Source organism: Myxocyprinus asiaticus, chromosome 36 (assembly GCF_019703515.2).
Source record: "Myxocyprinus asiaticus isolate MX2 ecotype Aquarium Trade chromosome 36, UBuf_Myxa_2, whole genome shotgun sequence".
NCBI classification, from domain to species: domain Eukaryota; kingdom Metazoa; phylum Chordata; class Actinopteri; order Cypriniformes; family Catostomidae; genus Myxocyprinus; species Myxocyprinus asiaticus.
Genome location: NC_059379.1, coordinates 1,792,437 through 1,810,275, shown reverse-complemented (window position 1 = coordinate 1,810,275; position 17,839 = coordinate 1,792,437). Strand labels below are relative to the sequence as shown.

At 36.3% G+C, this 17,839-nt stretch overlaps 1 protein-coding gene across 4 annotated transcripts in view; it reads right to left on the bottom strand.

Moving 5' to 3' along the window:
- pald1a (phosphatase domain containing paladin 1a) overlaps positions 1 to 17,839 on the bottom strand; it is a 129,623-nt gene that overhangs the window by 10,314 nt on the left and 101,470 nt on the right. For all 4 annotated transcript variants that reach the window (XM_051673591.1, XM_051673592.1, XM_051673590.1 and 1 more), the window contains one exon: positions 4,792 to 4,947. In XM_051673591.1, the coding sequence (XP_051529551.1) occupies positions 4,792 to 4,947 (156 nt within the window). The remainder of the gene's footprint in view (positions 1 to 4,791; positions 4,948 to 17,839) is intronic.

Sequence of the window (17,839 nt, the reverse complement as noted above, 5' to 3'; positions counted from 1 at the left end):
GAGTAGTCCTTCTTATATTTATCCAACACATCCAACCTCTTCTGCCATTTCATTCCTCTAAAAAAATTGCACTATACATAACAGATTGTATTAGATTTGCATTACCCATGTGTTTATGTGTATGTATGTATGTGTGTGTCTGTACGTATGTGTATAATTAGTTGTATTTTTTATTTTTTATTATTATTATCTATGTCTTGCTGCTGTTTTTGTATTGTTTGTACACTGGAAACTCCTGTCTCCAAGACAAATTCCTTGTATGTGTAAGCATACTTGGCAATAAAGCTGATTCTGAAGAGATTCATGCCGAGCAAGTAAGTTAAAGTTAGTTAAACTGTTGACATGTTTATAGCGAGCCATCTAAATAATAACACATCTCGTTTAACAGCAGAGACATTTGAAGGTAACTCTAGCGCCCCCTTGAGTACTGAGGCTGGCTACCGCAACAATAACGCAACAGCGCACGTTACGTATGTCCAACGTGAGCGCGCGCTTGCAATGTGTCAAGCATTCACTTCCGCATTTGTGCACTTGTGCAGAGTATGATTTTGGCCTTAAACTTCTTAACTGCTTAATTTCACTTCATTTACTGTAGGTTTATATATTTAGAGGACACTTTTATCCAAAGAAACATACAAATGATCAACCATACAACACCAGTGATTCATCATAATGAGAGAGAAACATTAGAAGTATCTACACGCTCTGATGTCTTCGAGGAAATCATCGTGACCCACTTGAGTCTGAATTGTGGCTCCAGCTGGAAATGTGCATGTTAGAAGTGTGTGTTATCTGTTTCTGGTTCAGAGGTCCAAGCAGCACTCATACAGGAAAGCAGAGCACTGATCCGCCACACGACACTTTATTAGTCCTTATCGTGCCAGAGCACATTGCCTCTTATCTGAAGAACTGAGAGAGAGGTTGAGCAGCTTCTCAACTCTTCTGAATGAGTCTCTTTCTGAATGAAATTTATGATATTCTTATGGTTTATCTGTCTTGGTAAATATTAGATTGTAAAGACCCCAATGAAATCAAACCTGGGTGAAAAAAGCTCAAGGTGGTTTGCTAGTCTCAGCCAACTCTGAAGATGGTTCAGGCTGGTCTGGTTTGATGGTTTTAGAGGGGTTTTGGGCACTAGCCAGCTGGTCAGGCTGAGAGACCGAAATGGCAAATGTTAGTGCAAAATGGCAAAAACATGCATCAAACTGTAACAGACCAAACTTCATGAAATATTCTGAAAGATGTATTATGTATCAAACATAGTAAAGATTAATAAGTAAACTGTCCAGAAAAGCTGAGCTCCTGAAATAATAGCATATAATGAATATAATGAAATATGAGCTACTTTCAGAAGTGGCTCACGTTTACATACTGTAGTTTAGGATATTGCGTTATGCGTAGCGCGTTTTGAAGGTTACTGCGCATTCACAACACAAGTTACGCATTCTGACTAGCACGTACCTTCGTTCAAGTTCACCTGTTCATTGGCTTCATTGTCTGTGCAGGTAAGTGGTAAACCGATATATCGGTTTTACCGATTAATCGGTGCCAATTGTTGCTTTTTTTGTTTCGTTTTTTATTCCTCGTGACTATATAGAAACGTAATATTCCCGGAATAAATAAGTGTATTTCGGGCTTGTTCATAGCCCTGTGTTATGCTCCAAATGTTCTTTTTTTGTTGCACAATTAACTACATCTGGAATTTCATTCATTTTGGACTCTTGTAGCCTCCATATCTGTGCCCATCAGAGTAAAGAAAGACTAAGAATTGCTTTTATTTTACATTACGTCAATTTTAAAAACTATTGGGATTAGTTATCTGCCTTTTCCACTACCTTAGTTATCTGTCGACCTCTAGTGCAGATGGGAGTTGTAATATGACGTTTATGTTGTGGATATAGTGATTATTGTCACATATATATGATGGGTTTGAGTGAGGTAATTAACCTGTTAGTAAAGTTCACTGAACAGCTGTTCAGCTGAGAAATCCACAACATACTATGTCTATTTATGTCAATTCTAGCATACTAGGTTGGTTTTACCTAGTCTTTTAATCAGGGAAAATTATGTTTTGTGGCTTTAAGTCCATGTTTGTTAATCATGATGCTAGTGTACAATTAAAAGTAGACAAATGTAACTTTATAAGCAGATATATGCATTTAAAATCATATCTTCTGGGTAAAAAAAATATTGATGGGTACATTTTATACTATACATTTTTGTTCAGTCAAATGCTCTCTACAATGATAATGTCCCACTTGCTTTTGACAAGAGGTCAACAGATATATTGGTTTAACCGATTAATCGGAAGCCGATTGTCGCTTTTGAAAACTATCGGTTATCGGCCAAAAAAAAAAAGCAGATTTATTAATTTATTTTTTAATCTTCCATGTTCCTCGGTGGCCAAAATCCATCATCTGGTCAACATATTGGCTACAAAAAGCTTAATTTGGTGAATATTTACTCTCAGATGTCAAAAAGACATGTCAGCAGATGTCTTTGAGACATTTATGATTTAGAATGCATGTAAATATGCTCTTTTTAAGACCATGTCCATGCTAATCCATTTAAGCTTAAAAATGTTCAGTTTCCTAATGCCACTGTTTTCCAAAGTATGAAGATCTTTTTCAAAAGTCTGCGTATTTGGTGAAGAAATATGCCATTCCAGTGTGGATAAGAGGGATAAACGTATCCTAAGATGTTTATCAGATGCTAATTAGAATAAGATAAAATGCTCTTAAACCAGGCATCTTGATGTACGCGCGCAATCTGGGTATAAACTGAGGGACGAGTCGAAATTATTTTCTATATTAATCAAAATGGTCACAGATGCTGCCAATGAGCTTAACCCTCCTATTCTATTAAAGAATGGCTGCTCACTTTACTGATCTCGGTCATTTTTGACCAGAAACTGTACAGTTGTAACTTTTGTTTCTAAGATATTAGAAACATTTCTGTTTCCCACTTCTTTTTGGATTTTATGTTTTTTTAGATCTTATTCAAATTTGCATATACAAATAAGCAAATTTATGTAACTCAACAATAAAAGCCTACACTTCTGTAAGTTGAAACATGAAAAAAATATTGTCATGTATAGGGGGCAGATTGCTACCATCTGGTGAAAAAACAAAAAACAAAACCTGATTTGAAAATCATGTTATGACAATAATAGCCAGTAGATGACTGCAGTGTTCTATGCTGTTGTGTATAAAACAGAAGACTCAGACTTTGTTTGTGTGTGTGTGTGTGTGTGTGTGTGTGTGTGTGTTGTGTTGTGTTCTGTCATCTGGCTGTGTAAGACTCACCCATTTAATTCTGTGCGAGTGTGTGTTTGTGTGTATGCGTATGCGTGTGTGTTGCATTGTGGGTGTATTATGGTCTTACCCCCTTATTTATGTGTGTGTGCTGCGTTGTGCCCAATTTTTAGATTTTATAAAAAAAAAAAGAAAAACAAATCTGTGTTATAGTGTCACCAGTTCATATATATATTTGTGTGTGTAAGTTTGTGTTTGTGTGTTTGTGTGTTTGGGGGGTTTGCACTCTTCATGTTTTATAGTCTCACTCCGACATTTCTGTTTATTCCGCCTTGAGGCTGATTTATATACTGTATTTGACAAATAAATAAAAAATGCTGTTTATTTACATTTTGCATTAATTTCCTATGGTCGGTCAATTTTGCCCGCGAACGTTAAAGGACAAATTAGACTTATCGAATCAAGTCAAAACAATGTTTGTGTGTTCAGACGGCAAATGTAGGAAAAGTCACAAAGTCTTTTACTGCTCAGATAAAAGAACCCATTTTATTACATCGGAAAAATTGATTTTGACCGAACAGTATAGGGGGGTTAAGTTTCATTTAACCTGGATTATTTCTTTAATGCTTGCTGGGTTTTTCAGTCATAGCTACATCAATGATATGGTCAGCGATTGAGGCCAGAAACCCATAACACGTTGCAAATATTGATTACACATGAGTAAAAATGAGGCCAGATGTTTGGTCGTCACATGACAAAACAATGTCAAGAGAAGATCAATTCAGAGATAGAGTCTAGTTCAGTTCATTCTAGTTCAAACGAACGTGTTTATCTGTTACTTCTGACAGCTTTTGCAAACACTAACAGATAGTCCCGCCCCAAACACTGATTATTAATCTCATTCAAAGTTTCTGGAAATATCCCATATGTGTTTATACAAATTCAGGATTCTCAATACACTTCTGAATGGCGCACAACTCTTGATTACAGCAGTGTGCAGTAAGTGTTGCATTGCATGTTGAACTGCAGGACAGCAAGAGAACGGTGACCACAGTATTCAGTGCAGGGGGGCGACACTCTTTTGTTTGGTATGCCAGTAAATTCCAACATTTATCGTCAGCCACAGCTGGCCTCAACAGCAATGCACAGCACTCAGGCCTCATGAAACCAAACGTCTGAAGCAGCAGTCGCAGTAATGCCTGTATAAGCGTGTAAATTCCAGGGGATGCATCCAAATGAAGCGACGGCTATGCTTCAATGAGCACAAATTCATGCGGCAGAAGAGAACAGGTCAAACCAATTCTTACCTTTGTAAATTCACACGTTAGACTAATGCCTTTGGTTTCACAATTCAAGAGATTTGGATGGTTCACTTCACAAATCAGGATGCAGATTACTCTCACTGTGAATTCTAAAAGAGTTGGTTGACTTTTCTGGAGCTGAACTCGGTCTGTGCGAACCGAAATTCGAATCACTGCCCCCAGTGGCCGAAGCAGGAAGTGTTTTTGAATGTAAGGGACACGTGTCGTCATCTTACCTGTAGCATCCAGTCAGTGAACGAGCGCTGCCACGAGTCTCTCTTCTCCAGGTGCAGGTAAGTGTTGAAGAGGATTAGGTAGATGTAACGCTCCAGATACAGCAAACTCTTCAGTCTCAAAGCCTTAGTCTCCACATCACACTTACAGCTTTTAATCTGTTAAACAAATCAGACACATACGATTAATGAGCAACACTCATGTCAACACCAATCAAAGGAATCAAATTGCCCTTGATATTTTGACATATGAGGTCATTTACAATAAAAACAAACTGCATGTTTCAGAACTCAAAACTTCCTCTCCAGTCCGAAAAAAATCATGTTTTGAAACTAAGAGACATTACGCTCTACATCTCTTTGATGTCACACATTTAAATGCACGGACGCCACATTTACACGTCAATAATGACTGCGTTCAGACACTCTGTCTGTCCAGTCACTGTGAAATAATCTAAAAGAAGGACGGATAATATTATTCCTCTTCTGAATGCAGAAGCCCGCAGATGATCTGCAAACAGAGCTGAAGGTACACCAGAAGTTTGCAGTATTTAAATCCCCTAATTGACATCTGGTACGCTGCATGAAAGTTATCGTTACGCATTTAAGCGGCATGTAGGCTGTTTGGAACTGACAGTCCTCCAGGTACATTAAAGATCTGAGATACAGTGTTCATTCTCAAATCCAGGGGTGTTTATGGACTTTATTCACACTTTATAAATTACGGTTGGAAAACAAACCTCTTAAACCGTGTACCTTAGAAAGTTACGCTGATCTGCCTCATATAATGCTTTTAAATTATGTTTAAACTACAAAACTGCTACAGCCAAAAAAGGGCAGCAATTTAAGCCGTTTAAAAAAAACAAAAATTAATTACAGAGTTACTAATTCTGCATTTTTTAAAAATGATATCAGGTGAGTAATTTATGTGACTAAAATTCAGCTATTTTGTTCTAACAAAAGAAACCGCAGAGCATAAAACAAGCCAATTACATGCACAGTCAGAGACAAAACAAGTAGCTGTTAATTAATTCAATTTTGGTAGCTCTTGAGACTTTCTGTGCCTTATAAACCTTGTTCTCTAATTCCTGGTAGAAGGAAAATGATTAAGAGTGTTTTATGGTAATTTAGCTTTCAACGTTATTCACGCTCTCAGTTAGAAAAGTGGTCTGATCTTTACAGCAGAAGCATACTGTTTGCAAATACAGACGTGAAAGCTCGGTCAACGTACAGTATAGCGAACATACAGTCACGTAGAACTTCTCGTTACTGTGGCGTGACAAACCTCAGTACTCAAGGGGGTGCTAGAGTTACCTTCTGTACCATTAAAGCAGATGTGTTATTAGTTACATACTGTAGCTAGCTATAAACATGTGAACACTTTAACTTTAATTTTCCTCAGACTGTTGCTGTGCCATGACAGTAGCTGACCTGAAAGAGAAAACTGATTGTAGAAGGCTGTCTTAAGTCCTTTTGACATTTATTCATGTGCAGGATATGAATTATAGATATCTACAATTCACTTAAAATGCTAATTTTTGATTTCCGTAATTGCACTAGTAAAAACGTTAATTCTTGATATAAAGAATTATGTCATTACTCGCAGAAACACGTTCTTGATATCAAAAATGTAATTTCAACTAGTAAACAAACAATTATTGATATCTGGAATTTCACAATGATCTGTCGTTCACTCATGTTTTAAAGGCAATTATATATATATATATATATATATATATATATATATATATATATATATAATAAATTGTCAATTTCATATATCAGTTATGTTGTTCTTCCTAATAAAAATTATAATTTTGATATCAATTATACACTCAAAAAATACTTTAAGTTTTACACATTCCAATTTCATAACAAAATTCTATCAAATTGAATTGAGTAATCTTTAATAAAATAATAAACTAAATCATTAGTTTTATTCATTTAATTTAGTTAAACATTATACAGTTCTATTTTATGAAATTTTATTATGAAATTTAAATGCGTAATTCTTAAGAAAAATGCAAAAATATTTTTGTGCGCACAAATTTTTTTTAAAAATGGAAGTATTTAAATTTCATAACAAAATTCCATCAAATTGAATTTAATAATATTTAATAAATTAAAATAAAAAAAATAAACATTTTACGTTTTATTATTTACATTTTGTTAAACATTACAAAATTCAAGTCAATGGAATTTTGTTATGAAATTGAAATGCATTCATTTTAAAAATAGGCAAAAATATTTTTTGGAGTATGAAAACCGAATTACTGATATCAAAAATATTTTTTACTAGTAATTAGTCATTTATATTGCTCATATGTAAAATTGGAATTTCAACTAGAAAGTAATTATCAATATATGTAATCGTGTTTTGAACAGGTGTGAATGAAAGATCATTGTGAAACAGTGAAAATAGAAAACACACACAAAAAAAACTAGTACAAATTCAATTTTTTTATCTTGAACGTGTATTTCTGAGTAATAACGTCATTCGATATCAACAAGTAACGTCTTTACTAGTACAAATTCAATTTATCTTCAACGTGTGTTTCTGAGAGTAATAACGTCATTCGATATCAACAAGTAACGTCTTTACTAGTACAAATTCAATTTTTTTATCTTGAACGTGTATTTCTGAGAGTAATAACGTCATTCGATATCAACAAGTAACGTCTTTACTAGTACAAATTCAATTTTTTTATCTTGAACGTGTATTTCTGAGAGTAATAACGTCATTCGATATCAACAAGTAACGTCTTTACTAGTACAAATTCAGTTTTTTTTATCTTGAACGTGTATTTCTGAGAGTAATAACGTCATTCGATATCAACAAGTAACGTCTTTACTAGTGCAAATTTATTTACTGATATAAAAAAAATAGCACTTTCGCTATTAGTAATTCCATTTCTGATAAAGAATTTGCATCTTTACTAGTGAAAATTAAATTGTTAATACCTATAATTAACCTCCTGCATGGGGCTAAATGCTGATAGGGCTTGCGATAAAAGCCGGCCGTTTATGGTAATGTCCACTATAACACCCCAGAAACAACGCTTATAATGAAACATGCACTTGTGTTGCATTATAAATTGCAGTTTGAAACATTTGCAAAGAGCGCTAGCGTTCACGTACTTCTGTACGTGGTTTCATATGTTTAATATGGCATCAAACAAGCTTCCCTAAAATCGATAACTAAACTCAAGACAGAAACACTGAATGCTTTGTAATTTTCAACATGGTAAAAGTTCTGGCAGTGGAAAAATATCAGTCAGGCCAAACCAGAGTGGTCTCCTACCATCAAACTGATTTGGGAATTTTCTCAAAAGATCAAACTAATCAAAGACAGACGTTTGTCTAGTGGTTTTATGATGGGAAAATCCACCCTGCAGTTTAATCCCTGCAACGGTGCTACTGATGTAATTTTCTGAAATAGATGATTTTTAACTTGAAGGTCTGTTCCATCTAATCTGTGAAGCTCAGGATACAGTAAATACCACTGTTCTTCTGTGAATTATTCACACTACAGCTTGCGTGGACTCATTTAGATTCTGTAGAACCGCGGCCTGACAGAGTGTTGAACATTGACAGTTCAGAGTCAGGTTTGACCTTTCCTGTCAACGTATTCTTCATCAATATGAGAGTAAATTAAAGATGAAGTGTGTCATTTCTGAACTACTTGCAGAACCAAATGGAACTGTGTAATAAATGATGCTTCACGCAGACTTCGAGTTAATCGCCTTATTCAAATGCATCGTATATATGTGACATTACTCACTATTTCCACAACATAAACTTCATATTACAATTTACATCTGCACAAACAATGAAGCCAATGAACAGATGAACTTGAGCTTGAAGTGATGCGCTAGTCAAAATCTCGTAAGTTGCATTGTGAATTCGCTGTTTCTTTAAGAGTGCTACACTTAACGCAATAAACTGTCTAAATGAGGAATTCACAACAGAGTCACTTCTAAAAGTAGCTCAGACTTCAGTATATTCATTTTCTGCTATTATTTCAGGAGTTTTCAGTTTTGCACATTATCGTCAACTAAAATATGTTATTTTCATTGAATAAAGTTAAATACCTTTTTGTCAGAGTAAAATTAAGTTAAACTGAATGAATATGGCATAATGAAATATTCAGCCTGATCCCATGAACATTACATGACCGTGGCAATATTTTTGCAAAATAAAACTGGGTGCCTTATTACACGTTTAGCTGCAGTTTCCTAGTAAAATGTCCAGCGGGAGCCGCCAAAAGGGAGTGAAATGCTGTCATAATCAGACAAGGTTTTTAAAGTGAATATTACATTATTAAAGGTTTTAATGAGTAAAACCTACCTCCTTAACCTAAAACTTTAACCTAAACCTAACCGAGAGTGATCTAAAATAAACTGAGAGGAACAAAACAGACACCCTGACCCTAAACCAACAGCTAAACCTAACCGATAGTGTCCAAAAATAAACTGAGAGGTGAACAAAACAGACATCCTGGCCCTAAACCAACAGCTAAACCTAACCGATAGTCTCCTAAAATAAACTGAGAGGAACAAAACAGACATCTTGAACATAAACCAACAGCTAAACCTAACCGATAGTGTCCTAAAATAAACTGAGAGGAACAAAACAGACATCCTAACCCTAAACCAACAGCTAAACCTAACCGATAGTGTCTTAAAATAAACTGAGATGTGAACAAAACAGACATCCTGACCCTAAACCAACAGCTAAACCTAACCGATAGTGTCCTAAAATAAACTGAAAGGTGAACAAAACAGACATCCTGACCCTAAACCAACAGCTAAACCTAACCGATAGTGTCCAAAAATAAACTGAGAGGTTAACAAAACAGACATCCTGGCCCTAAACCAACAGCTAAACCTAACCGATAGTGTCCTAAAATAAACTGAGAGGTGAACAAAACAGACATCCTGGCCCTAAACCAACAGCTAAACCTAACCGATAGTGTCCTAAAATAAACTGAGAGGTGAACAAAACAGACATCCTGACCCTAAAACAACAGCTAAACCTAACCGATAGTGTCCAAAAATAAACTGAGAGGTGAACAAAACAGACATCCTGGCCCTAAACCAACAGCTAAACCTAACCGATAGTGTCCTAAAATAAACTGAGAGGAACAAAACAGACATCCTGACCATAAACCAACAGCTAAACCTAACCGATAGTGTCCTAAAATAAACAGAGGAACAAAACAGACATCCTGGCACTAAACCAACACCTAAACCTAACCAACTGTGTCCTAAAATAAACTGAGAGGAACAAAACAGACATCCTGATGCTAAACCAACACCTAAACCTAACCGATAGTGTTCTAAAATAAACTGAGAGGAACAAAACAGACATCCTGACCCTAAACCAACAGCTAAACCTAACCGATAGTGTCCAAAAATAAACTGAGAGGTGAACAAAACAGACATCCTGGCCCTAAACCAACAGCTAAACCTAACCGATAGTGTCCTAAAATAAACTGAGAGGAACAAAACAGACATCCTGACCATAAACCAACAGCTAAACCTAACCGATAGTGTCCTAAAATAAACTGAGAGGAACAAAACAGACATCCTGACCCTAAACCAACACCTAAACCTAACCAACTGTGTCCTAAAATAAACTGAGAGGAACAAAACAGATATCCTGATGCTAAACCAACACCTAAACCTAACCGATAGTGTTCTAAAATAAACTGAGAGGAACAAAACAGACATCCTGACCCTAAACCAACAGCTAAACCTAACCGATAGTTTTCTAAAATAAACTGAGAGGAACAAAACAGACATCCTGACCCTAAACCAACAGCTAAACCTAACCGATAGTGTCCTAAAATGAACTGAAAGGTGAACAAAACAGACATCCTGACCCTAAACCAACAGCTAAACCTAACCGATAGTGTCCTAAAATAAACTGAAAGGTGAACAAAACAGACATCCTGACCCTAAACCAACAGCTAAACCTAACCGATAGTGTCCTAAAAAAAAACTGAGAGGTGAACAAAACAGACATCCTGACCCTAAACCAACAGCTAAACCTAACCGATAGTGTCCAAAAATAAACTGAGAGGTGAACAAAACAGACATCCTGGCCCTAAACCAACAGCTAAACCTAACCGATAGTCTCCTAAAATAAACTGAGAGGAACAAAACAGACATCCTGACCCTAAACCAACACCTAAACCTAACCAATTGTGTCCAAAAATAAACTGAGAGGAACAAAACAGACATCCTGATGCTAAACCAACAGCTAAACCTAACCGATGTGTCCTAAAATAAACTGAGAAAAACAAAACAGACATCCTGACCCTAAACCAACAGCTAAACCTAACGACAGTGTCCTAAAATAAACTGAGAGGAACAAAACAGACATCCTGACCCTAAACCAACACCTAAACCTAACCAATTGTGTCCAAAAATAAACTGAGAGGAACAAAACAGACATCCTGATGCTAAACCAACAGCTAAACCTAACCGATGTGTCCTAAAATAAACTGTGAAAAACAAAACAGACATCCTGACCCTAAACCAACAGCTAAACCTAACGACAGTGTCCTAAAATAAACTGAGAGGTGAACAAAACAGACATCCTGGCCCTAAACCAACAGCTAAACCTAACCGATAGTCTCCTAAAATAAACTGAAAAGTGAACAAAACAGACATCCTTACCCTAAACCAACAGCTAAACCTAACCGATAGTCTCCTAAAATAAACTGAAAGGTGAACAAAACAGACATCCTGACCCTAAACCAACAGCTAAACCTAACCGATAGTGTCCTAAAATAAACTGAAAGGTGAACAAAACAGACATCCTTACCCTAAACCAACAGCTAAACCTAACCGATAGTCTCCTAAAATAAACTGAAAGGTGAACAAAACAGACATCCTGACCCTAAACCAACAGCTAAACCTAACCGATAGTCTCCTAAAATAAACTGAGAGGAACAAAACAGACATCCTGACCCTAAACCAACAGCTAAACCTAACGACAGTGTCCTAAAATAAACTGAGAGGTGAACAAAACAGACATCCTGGCCCTAAACCAACAGCTAAACCTAACCGATAGTCTCCTAAAATAAACTGAAAGGTGAACAAAACAGACATCCTTACCCTAAACCAACAGCTAAACCTAACCAATAGTCTCCTAAAATAAACTGAGAGGTGAACAAAACAGACATCCTGACCCTAAACCAAAAGCTAAACCTAACCAACTGTGTCCAAAAATAAACTGAGAGGTGAACAAAACAGACATCCTGACCCTAAACCAACAGCTAAACCTAACCGATAGTGTGCTAAAATAAACTGAGAGGTGAACAAAACAGACATCCTGGCACTAAACCAACAGCTAAACCTAACCGATAGTCTCCTAAAATAAACTGAGAGGAACAAAACAGACATCCTGACACTAAACCAACACCTAAACCTAACCGATAGTGTGCTAAAATAAAATGAGAGGTGAACAAAACAGACATCCTGACACTAAACCAACACCTAAACCTAACCGATAGTGTGCTAAAATAAAATGAGAGGTGAACAAAACAGACATCCTGACACTAAACCAACACCTAAACCTAACCGACAGTGATCTAAAATAAAATGAGAGGAACAAAACAGACATCCTGATCCTAAACCAACAGCTAAACCTAACCGATAGTGTCCTAAAATAAACTGAGAGGAACAAAACAGACATCCTGACCCTAAACCAACAGCTAAACCTAACCGATAGTGTCCTAAAATAAACTGAGAGGAACAAAACAGATATCCTGACCCTAAACCAACAGCTAAACCTAACCGATAGTGTCCTAAAATAAACTGAGAGGAACAAAACAGATATCCTGACCCTAAACCAACAGCTAAACCTAACCGATAGTGTCCTAAAATAAACTGAGAGGAACAAAACAGATATCCTGACCCTAAACCAACAGCTAAACCTAACCGATAGTGTCCTAAAATAAACTGAGAGGAACAAAACAGATATCCTGACCCTAAACCAACAGCTAAACCTAACCGATAGTGTCCTAAAATAAACTGAGAGGAACAAAACAGATATCCTGACCCTAAACAAACAGCTAAACCTAACCGATAGTGTCCTAAAATAAACTGAGAGGAACAAAACAGATATCCTGACCCTAAACCAACAGCTAAATCTAACCGATAGTGTCCTAAAATAAACTGAGAGGAACAAAACAGATATCCTGACCCTAAACCAACAGCTAAACCTAACCGATAGTGTCCTAAAATAAACTGAGAGGAACAAAACAGATATCCTGACCCTAAACCAACAGCTAAACCTAACCGATAGTGTCCTAAAATAAACTGAGAGGAACAAAACAGATATCCTGACCCTAAACCAACAGCTAAACCTAACCGATAGTGTCCTAAAATAAACTGAGAGGAACAAAACAGATATCCTGACCCTAAACCAACAGCTAAATCTAACTGATACTGTCCTAAAATAAAATGAGAGGAACAAAACAGATATCCTGACCCTAAACCAACACCTAAATCTAACTGATACTGTCCTAAAATAAAATGTGAGGAACAAAACAGATATCCTGACCCTAATCCAACACCTAAACCTAACCGATAGTGTCCTAAAATAAAATGAGAGGAACAAAACAAATATCCTTACCCTAAACCAACCGATAGTGTCCAAAAACAAAATGCAACAATAAAAGCACATTTTCTGAAGCAAACACATCATTTTGTGTCGCTTCTATGACACTTTTGTCTCATGTGTCAGCTTGCGTGTTTGACTGGGCTCGATCTGTGGACTTCAGAGTCCAAAGTCCGACACTCTATCAGGTTAGCTACCGCGTAAGCTAATAACACTGGAAAAGGTGTGTAAATGTAGAAGAGCCCATAAAACAAGAAAAAGTGCGGGTGTAGCCAGGAAATTACTTTTGGGTGGGCCTCAATAAAATTTGATGGGCCAAATTTTCACCCAATTGTTTTTTTTTTTTTAACCAAAATTTCCTTCACAACAGAAAGGCAGCGCATTCAAAGTCTTTGGTCGTCTTGCATGAACCGCACGTTTGAGATCTCCCCAGAGTGACTCGATGATATTAAGGTCAGGAGACTGTGATGGACACTCCAGAACCTTCACCTTTTTCTGCTGTAACCACTGGAGGGTCAACTTGGCCTTGTGCTTAGGGTCACTGTCGTGCTGGAAAGTCCAAGAGCGTCCCATGCGCAGCTTTCATGCAGAAGAATGCAAATTGTCTGCCAGTATTTTCTGATAAAATGCTGCATTCATCTTGCCATCAATTTTCACAAGATTCCCCGTGCCCTTAGAGCTCACACACCCCCAAAACATCAGTGAGCCTCCACCATGCTTCACAGTGGGGATGGTATTCTTTTCACTATAGGCCTTGTTGACCCCTCTCCAAACATAGCACTTATGGTTGTGAACATAAAGCTCTATTTTGGTCTCGTCACTCCAAATTACAGTGTGCCAGAAGCTGTGAGGCGTGTCAAGGTGTTGTCGGGCATATTGTTACCGGGATTTTTTGTGGCACTGGCGCAGTAAAGGCTTCTTTCTGGCAACTCGACCATGCAGCTCATTTTTGTTCAAGTATCGTCGTATTGTGCTCCTTGAAACAACCACACCGTCTTTTTCCAGAGCAGCCTGTATTTCTCCTGAGGTTACCTGTGGGTTTTTCTTTGTATCCCGAACAATTCTTCTGGCAGTTGTGGCTGAAATCTTTCTTGGTCTACCTGACCTTGGCTTGGTATCAAGAGATACCAAGAAGATCAAGAAGAAAGCCACAGGTGTGGGAAATTAACCTTTAATTGCCATTTAAACCTGTGTGTCTGTAACAAGGCCAAACATTCAAGGGTGTGTAAACTTTTGCTCAGGGCCATTTGGGTGATTTCTGTCATCATTATGATTTAAAAAGGAGCCAAACAACTATGTGATAATAAATGGCTTCATATGATCACTATCCTTAAATAAAAGACAGTTTTTTTGCATGATCATTCATATTTTCAAAATCAGTGCCAAAATTTCACAATTTCTGCCAGGGTATGCAAAATTTTGAGCACAACTGTATTTGAAGTCAAAGAATAATCTCTAATATTCTGGGTGGTCCTGGGTCCACACTTGGCTATGACACTAATAAGCGTTAAATTTTGACGTTTTTCAAATGATGCGTTTTAGTAAAAGTGTTTTGAATCATAACATAGCAGTGTCTGAGTAATACAGCAAAAAATTAAGTGTTTATACAATCATAATCAACTGTTGTAGTCTTGATTTGGGTGAAAGTGAATAAAATGCACAGTTGTTGTAGCGCCATCTAGTGTTCATTTCGGAAACTGCGCCGAAATGTAGAACGAGGCCTGTAAAATTCAGTTTGGAAAAATGTAGTTATAGTAACGTTCATTCTATGAGATGGTTGGAAATGTTGACTAAAAAACGATGATGATCAAAAAACTGTTAAAGTTAACACCAATGTCCTGTGTAAAATCTGAAGCAAAACGGCACAGATTTCTTGAGTTCTAATAACTGGAGTGATTTTCAAAGTCAGATCTCTTCCAGTATTGAGCACTCTTCACCTCGGGCTGGTCTTGCTACAGTGATCTGTCGGTCTGCTGCTGGTTAATAACAGGTCTGTGATGGAGGGCGACGGGTCACACGCCGAGAGCCTTCTCTAGTCGATCATGAGAGCAGGTCAAGAGCAGCTACACATTATAATGAAGGGAAGAGATGAGCTACAGCTTTAGATGACAGGAAACACGTCTCATCGAGAGACTTCAGGATCAGAAACACTCAACTGATGTGCTTTAGCTGTACAGAAGATCGAGTTCATCATTACTAGTACAGACACGAGGCGGTGGAGGTGGTGCAGACATGAGCCGCTCGCAGCAGTGACAGTGTGTAAACAACAAACATGCACGACTGCACGTGTGCAACAAAGCAGTTCTACTCAACACTCAAGCTCATTAAAGGAATACTGTCATTATTTACTCAACCTCATGTCGTTCCAAACACATGACTTTCTTCCGTAGAACACTAAATGAGATGTTTAGTGTCTTAAATAAGTTGATACTGTAAATGTGCAGTATGACTAAAAGAGTAGCAAACTGTAACAGTCGAAACATCACTTACAATAAAATAAAATAAAATAGAAGTTTTAGTATCTCCAAAAAAATAGGCATCTAAACGCACACTGCATACTCACACGGACTAAATATATTATACACAGCAATTAAAAGGAAAAAATGTATATATATGTAAATATAATTTAATTAATTTCATTTATAATGTTATATATATATATATATATATATATATATATATATATATATATATATATATATAAAAACACACTACAAATATTTTACTTTATATAATATATGCACACACATATACTGTATATATATATATATATATATATATATATATATATATATATATATATATATATATATATATATATATATTTTACTAAAATATTTAAGCACGTAAAATGCCACGCAGAGACTTTCAAGAACATTTTTAAGTGATGATGCAAACAAATCATTCAATCAGTTTTTCATCGATTGAAAAGGGCATTTTGGAAGAAATCATGGCTGTTTAAAACAACTCCAATTTAAATTTCAGTAGCAAAAACAGCATTAAAGACGCTAATTAAAAATTATTATTTAGATACAAATCTATTAACACAGTCTTTAGGGAAAGTAATAGTCAAATAATAATCCTTCACAATATTCCTGATGTTGCTTAATTTTACAGTCAGCATTATCATGAATATTGAATATGTTGCACAGCTCTAGATATGACCTGTGTAAATATACCCAAGCCAATACACAAAAATCTAATCTGAAACATCAGCTACCAAAACCACTGCACAACCACATGGCAAAGCATCACGGGAACAGCAGTTTACACAGTTCCATATCACAAAAAAATCATTAAAATATTGTTAGTTTCATTAAAGCGGTCAGAGGAATCTGCTGACAAAGCTCCCGCAAAATCATCCCTCAGACCAGAAACCAAATGTGTGGCCTTCAGGGTCTGCCGAAGAGCTCGTCTGTTCCAGATGGCAGCCTGAAGCAAGAGAGCTCCACAGTTGCCGAGAGCTAAAACATAATCATGCTAATAAATGCACAAATATAAGTTTTGATGCTCTGCCATCACACACATACTGTACAATTAAAGAGGAAGAAAAACTCCTGTACAGAGAAGCCTGCGGGGTGATTTACTCCACAGGGACTTTATCTTAACAGCAAACTGGAAAACTAAGAACTGGGTATTGTTGTGCTCCAACTTAAAAGGCAAGATTTGAATGTAATCTTACTTTCTTAAAACATGTCTTGCAAAACAGCCGCAATTACCAGAAAAGAAGTCGTTATTGCTACAAATAAATTGGCAGTTTTTAGATATAAAGTCACAATTACGAGATAAAAATGTGCAATTACCAGAAATAAAGTTGCAATTGCAATAAATAGTCTCATTATGAGATATAAAGTTGCTTTTATGAGAAATAGTTGCAACTGCAAGATATTCATGTGCAATTACCAGAAATAAAGTCGCAACTGCTAGAAATAGTCACAACAGTCACAATTACAAGATAAAAATTCACAACTACCAGAAAAAGTCGCAGTTGTCAGAGAGTCGCAATTGCGAGATATAAAGTTACAATTATGAGAAAAAAGTTGTAACAGCAAAATATAAATTTGCAATTACCAGAAATAAAGTTACAATAGCCAGAAAGAGACACAATTATAAGATTTAAAGTTGCAATTAAGAGTAATAAAGTTGCAACTGCAAGACATTAATTTGCAATTGCCAAAAATAAAGTTGCAATTACCAGAAACAGTTGCAACTGCGAGATTTAAATTCACAATTGTTAAAAATAGTTGCAATTACCAAAAATAAAGTTGCAACTGCTAGAAAAAGTCGCAATTGCAAAACAAAGTTAATTTATGAGATATACATGCAATTATTATCAGAAATAAAGTCACAATTTTGAGAAGTTGCAATTAGTAAATATAAAGTCACAGTTGGTAGAAATAGTCACAATTACAAGATAAAA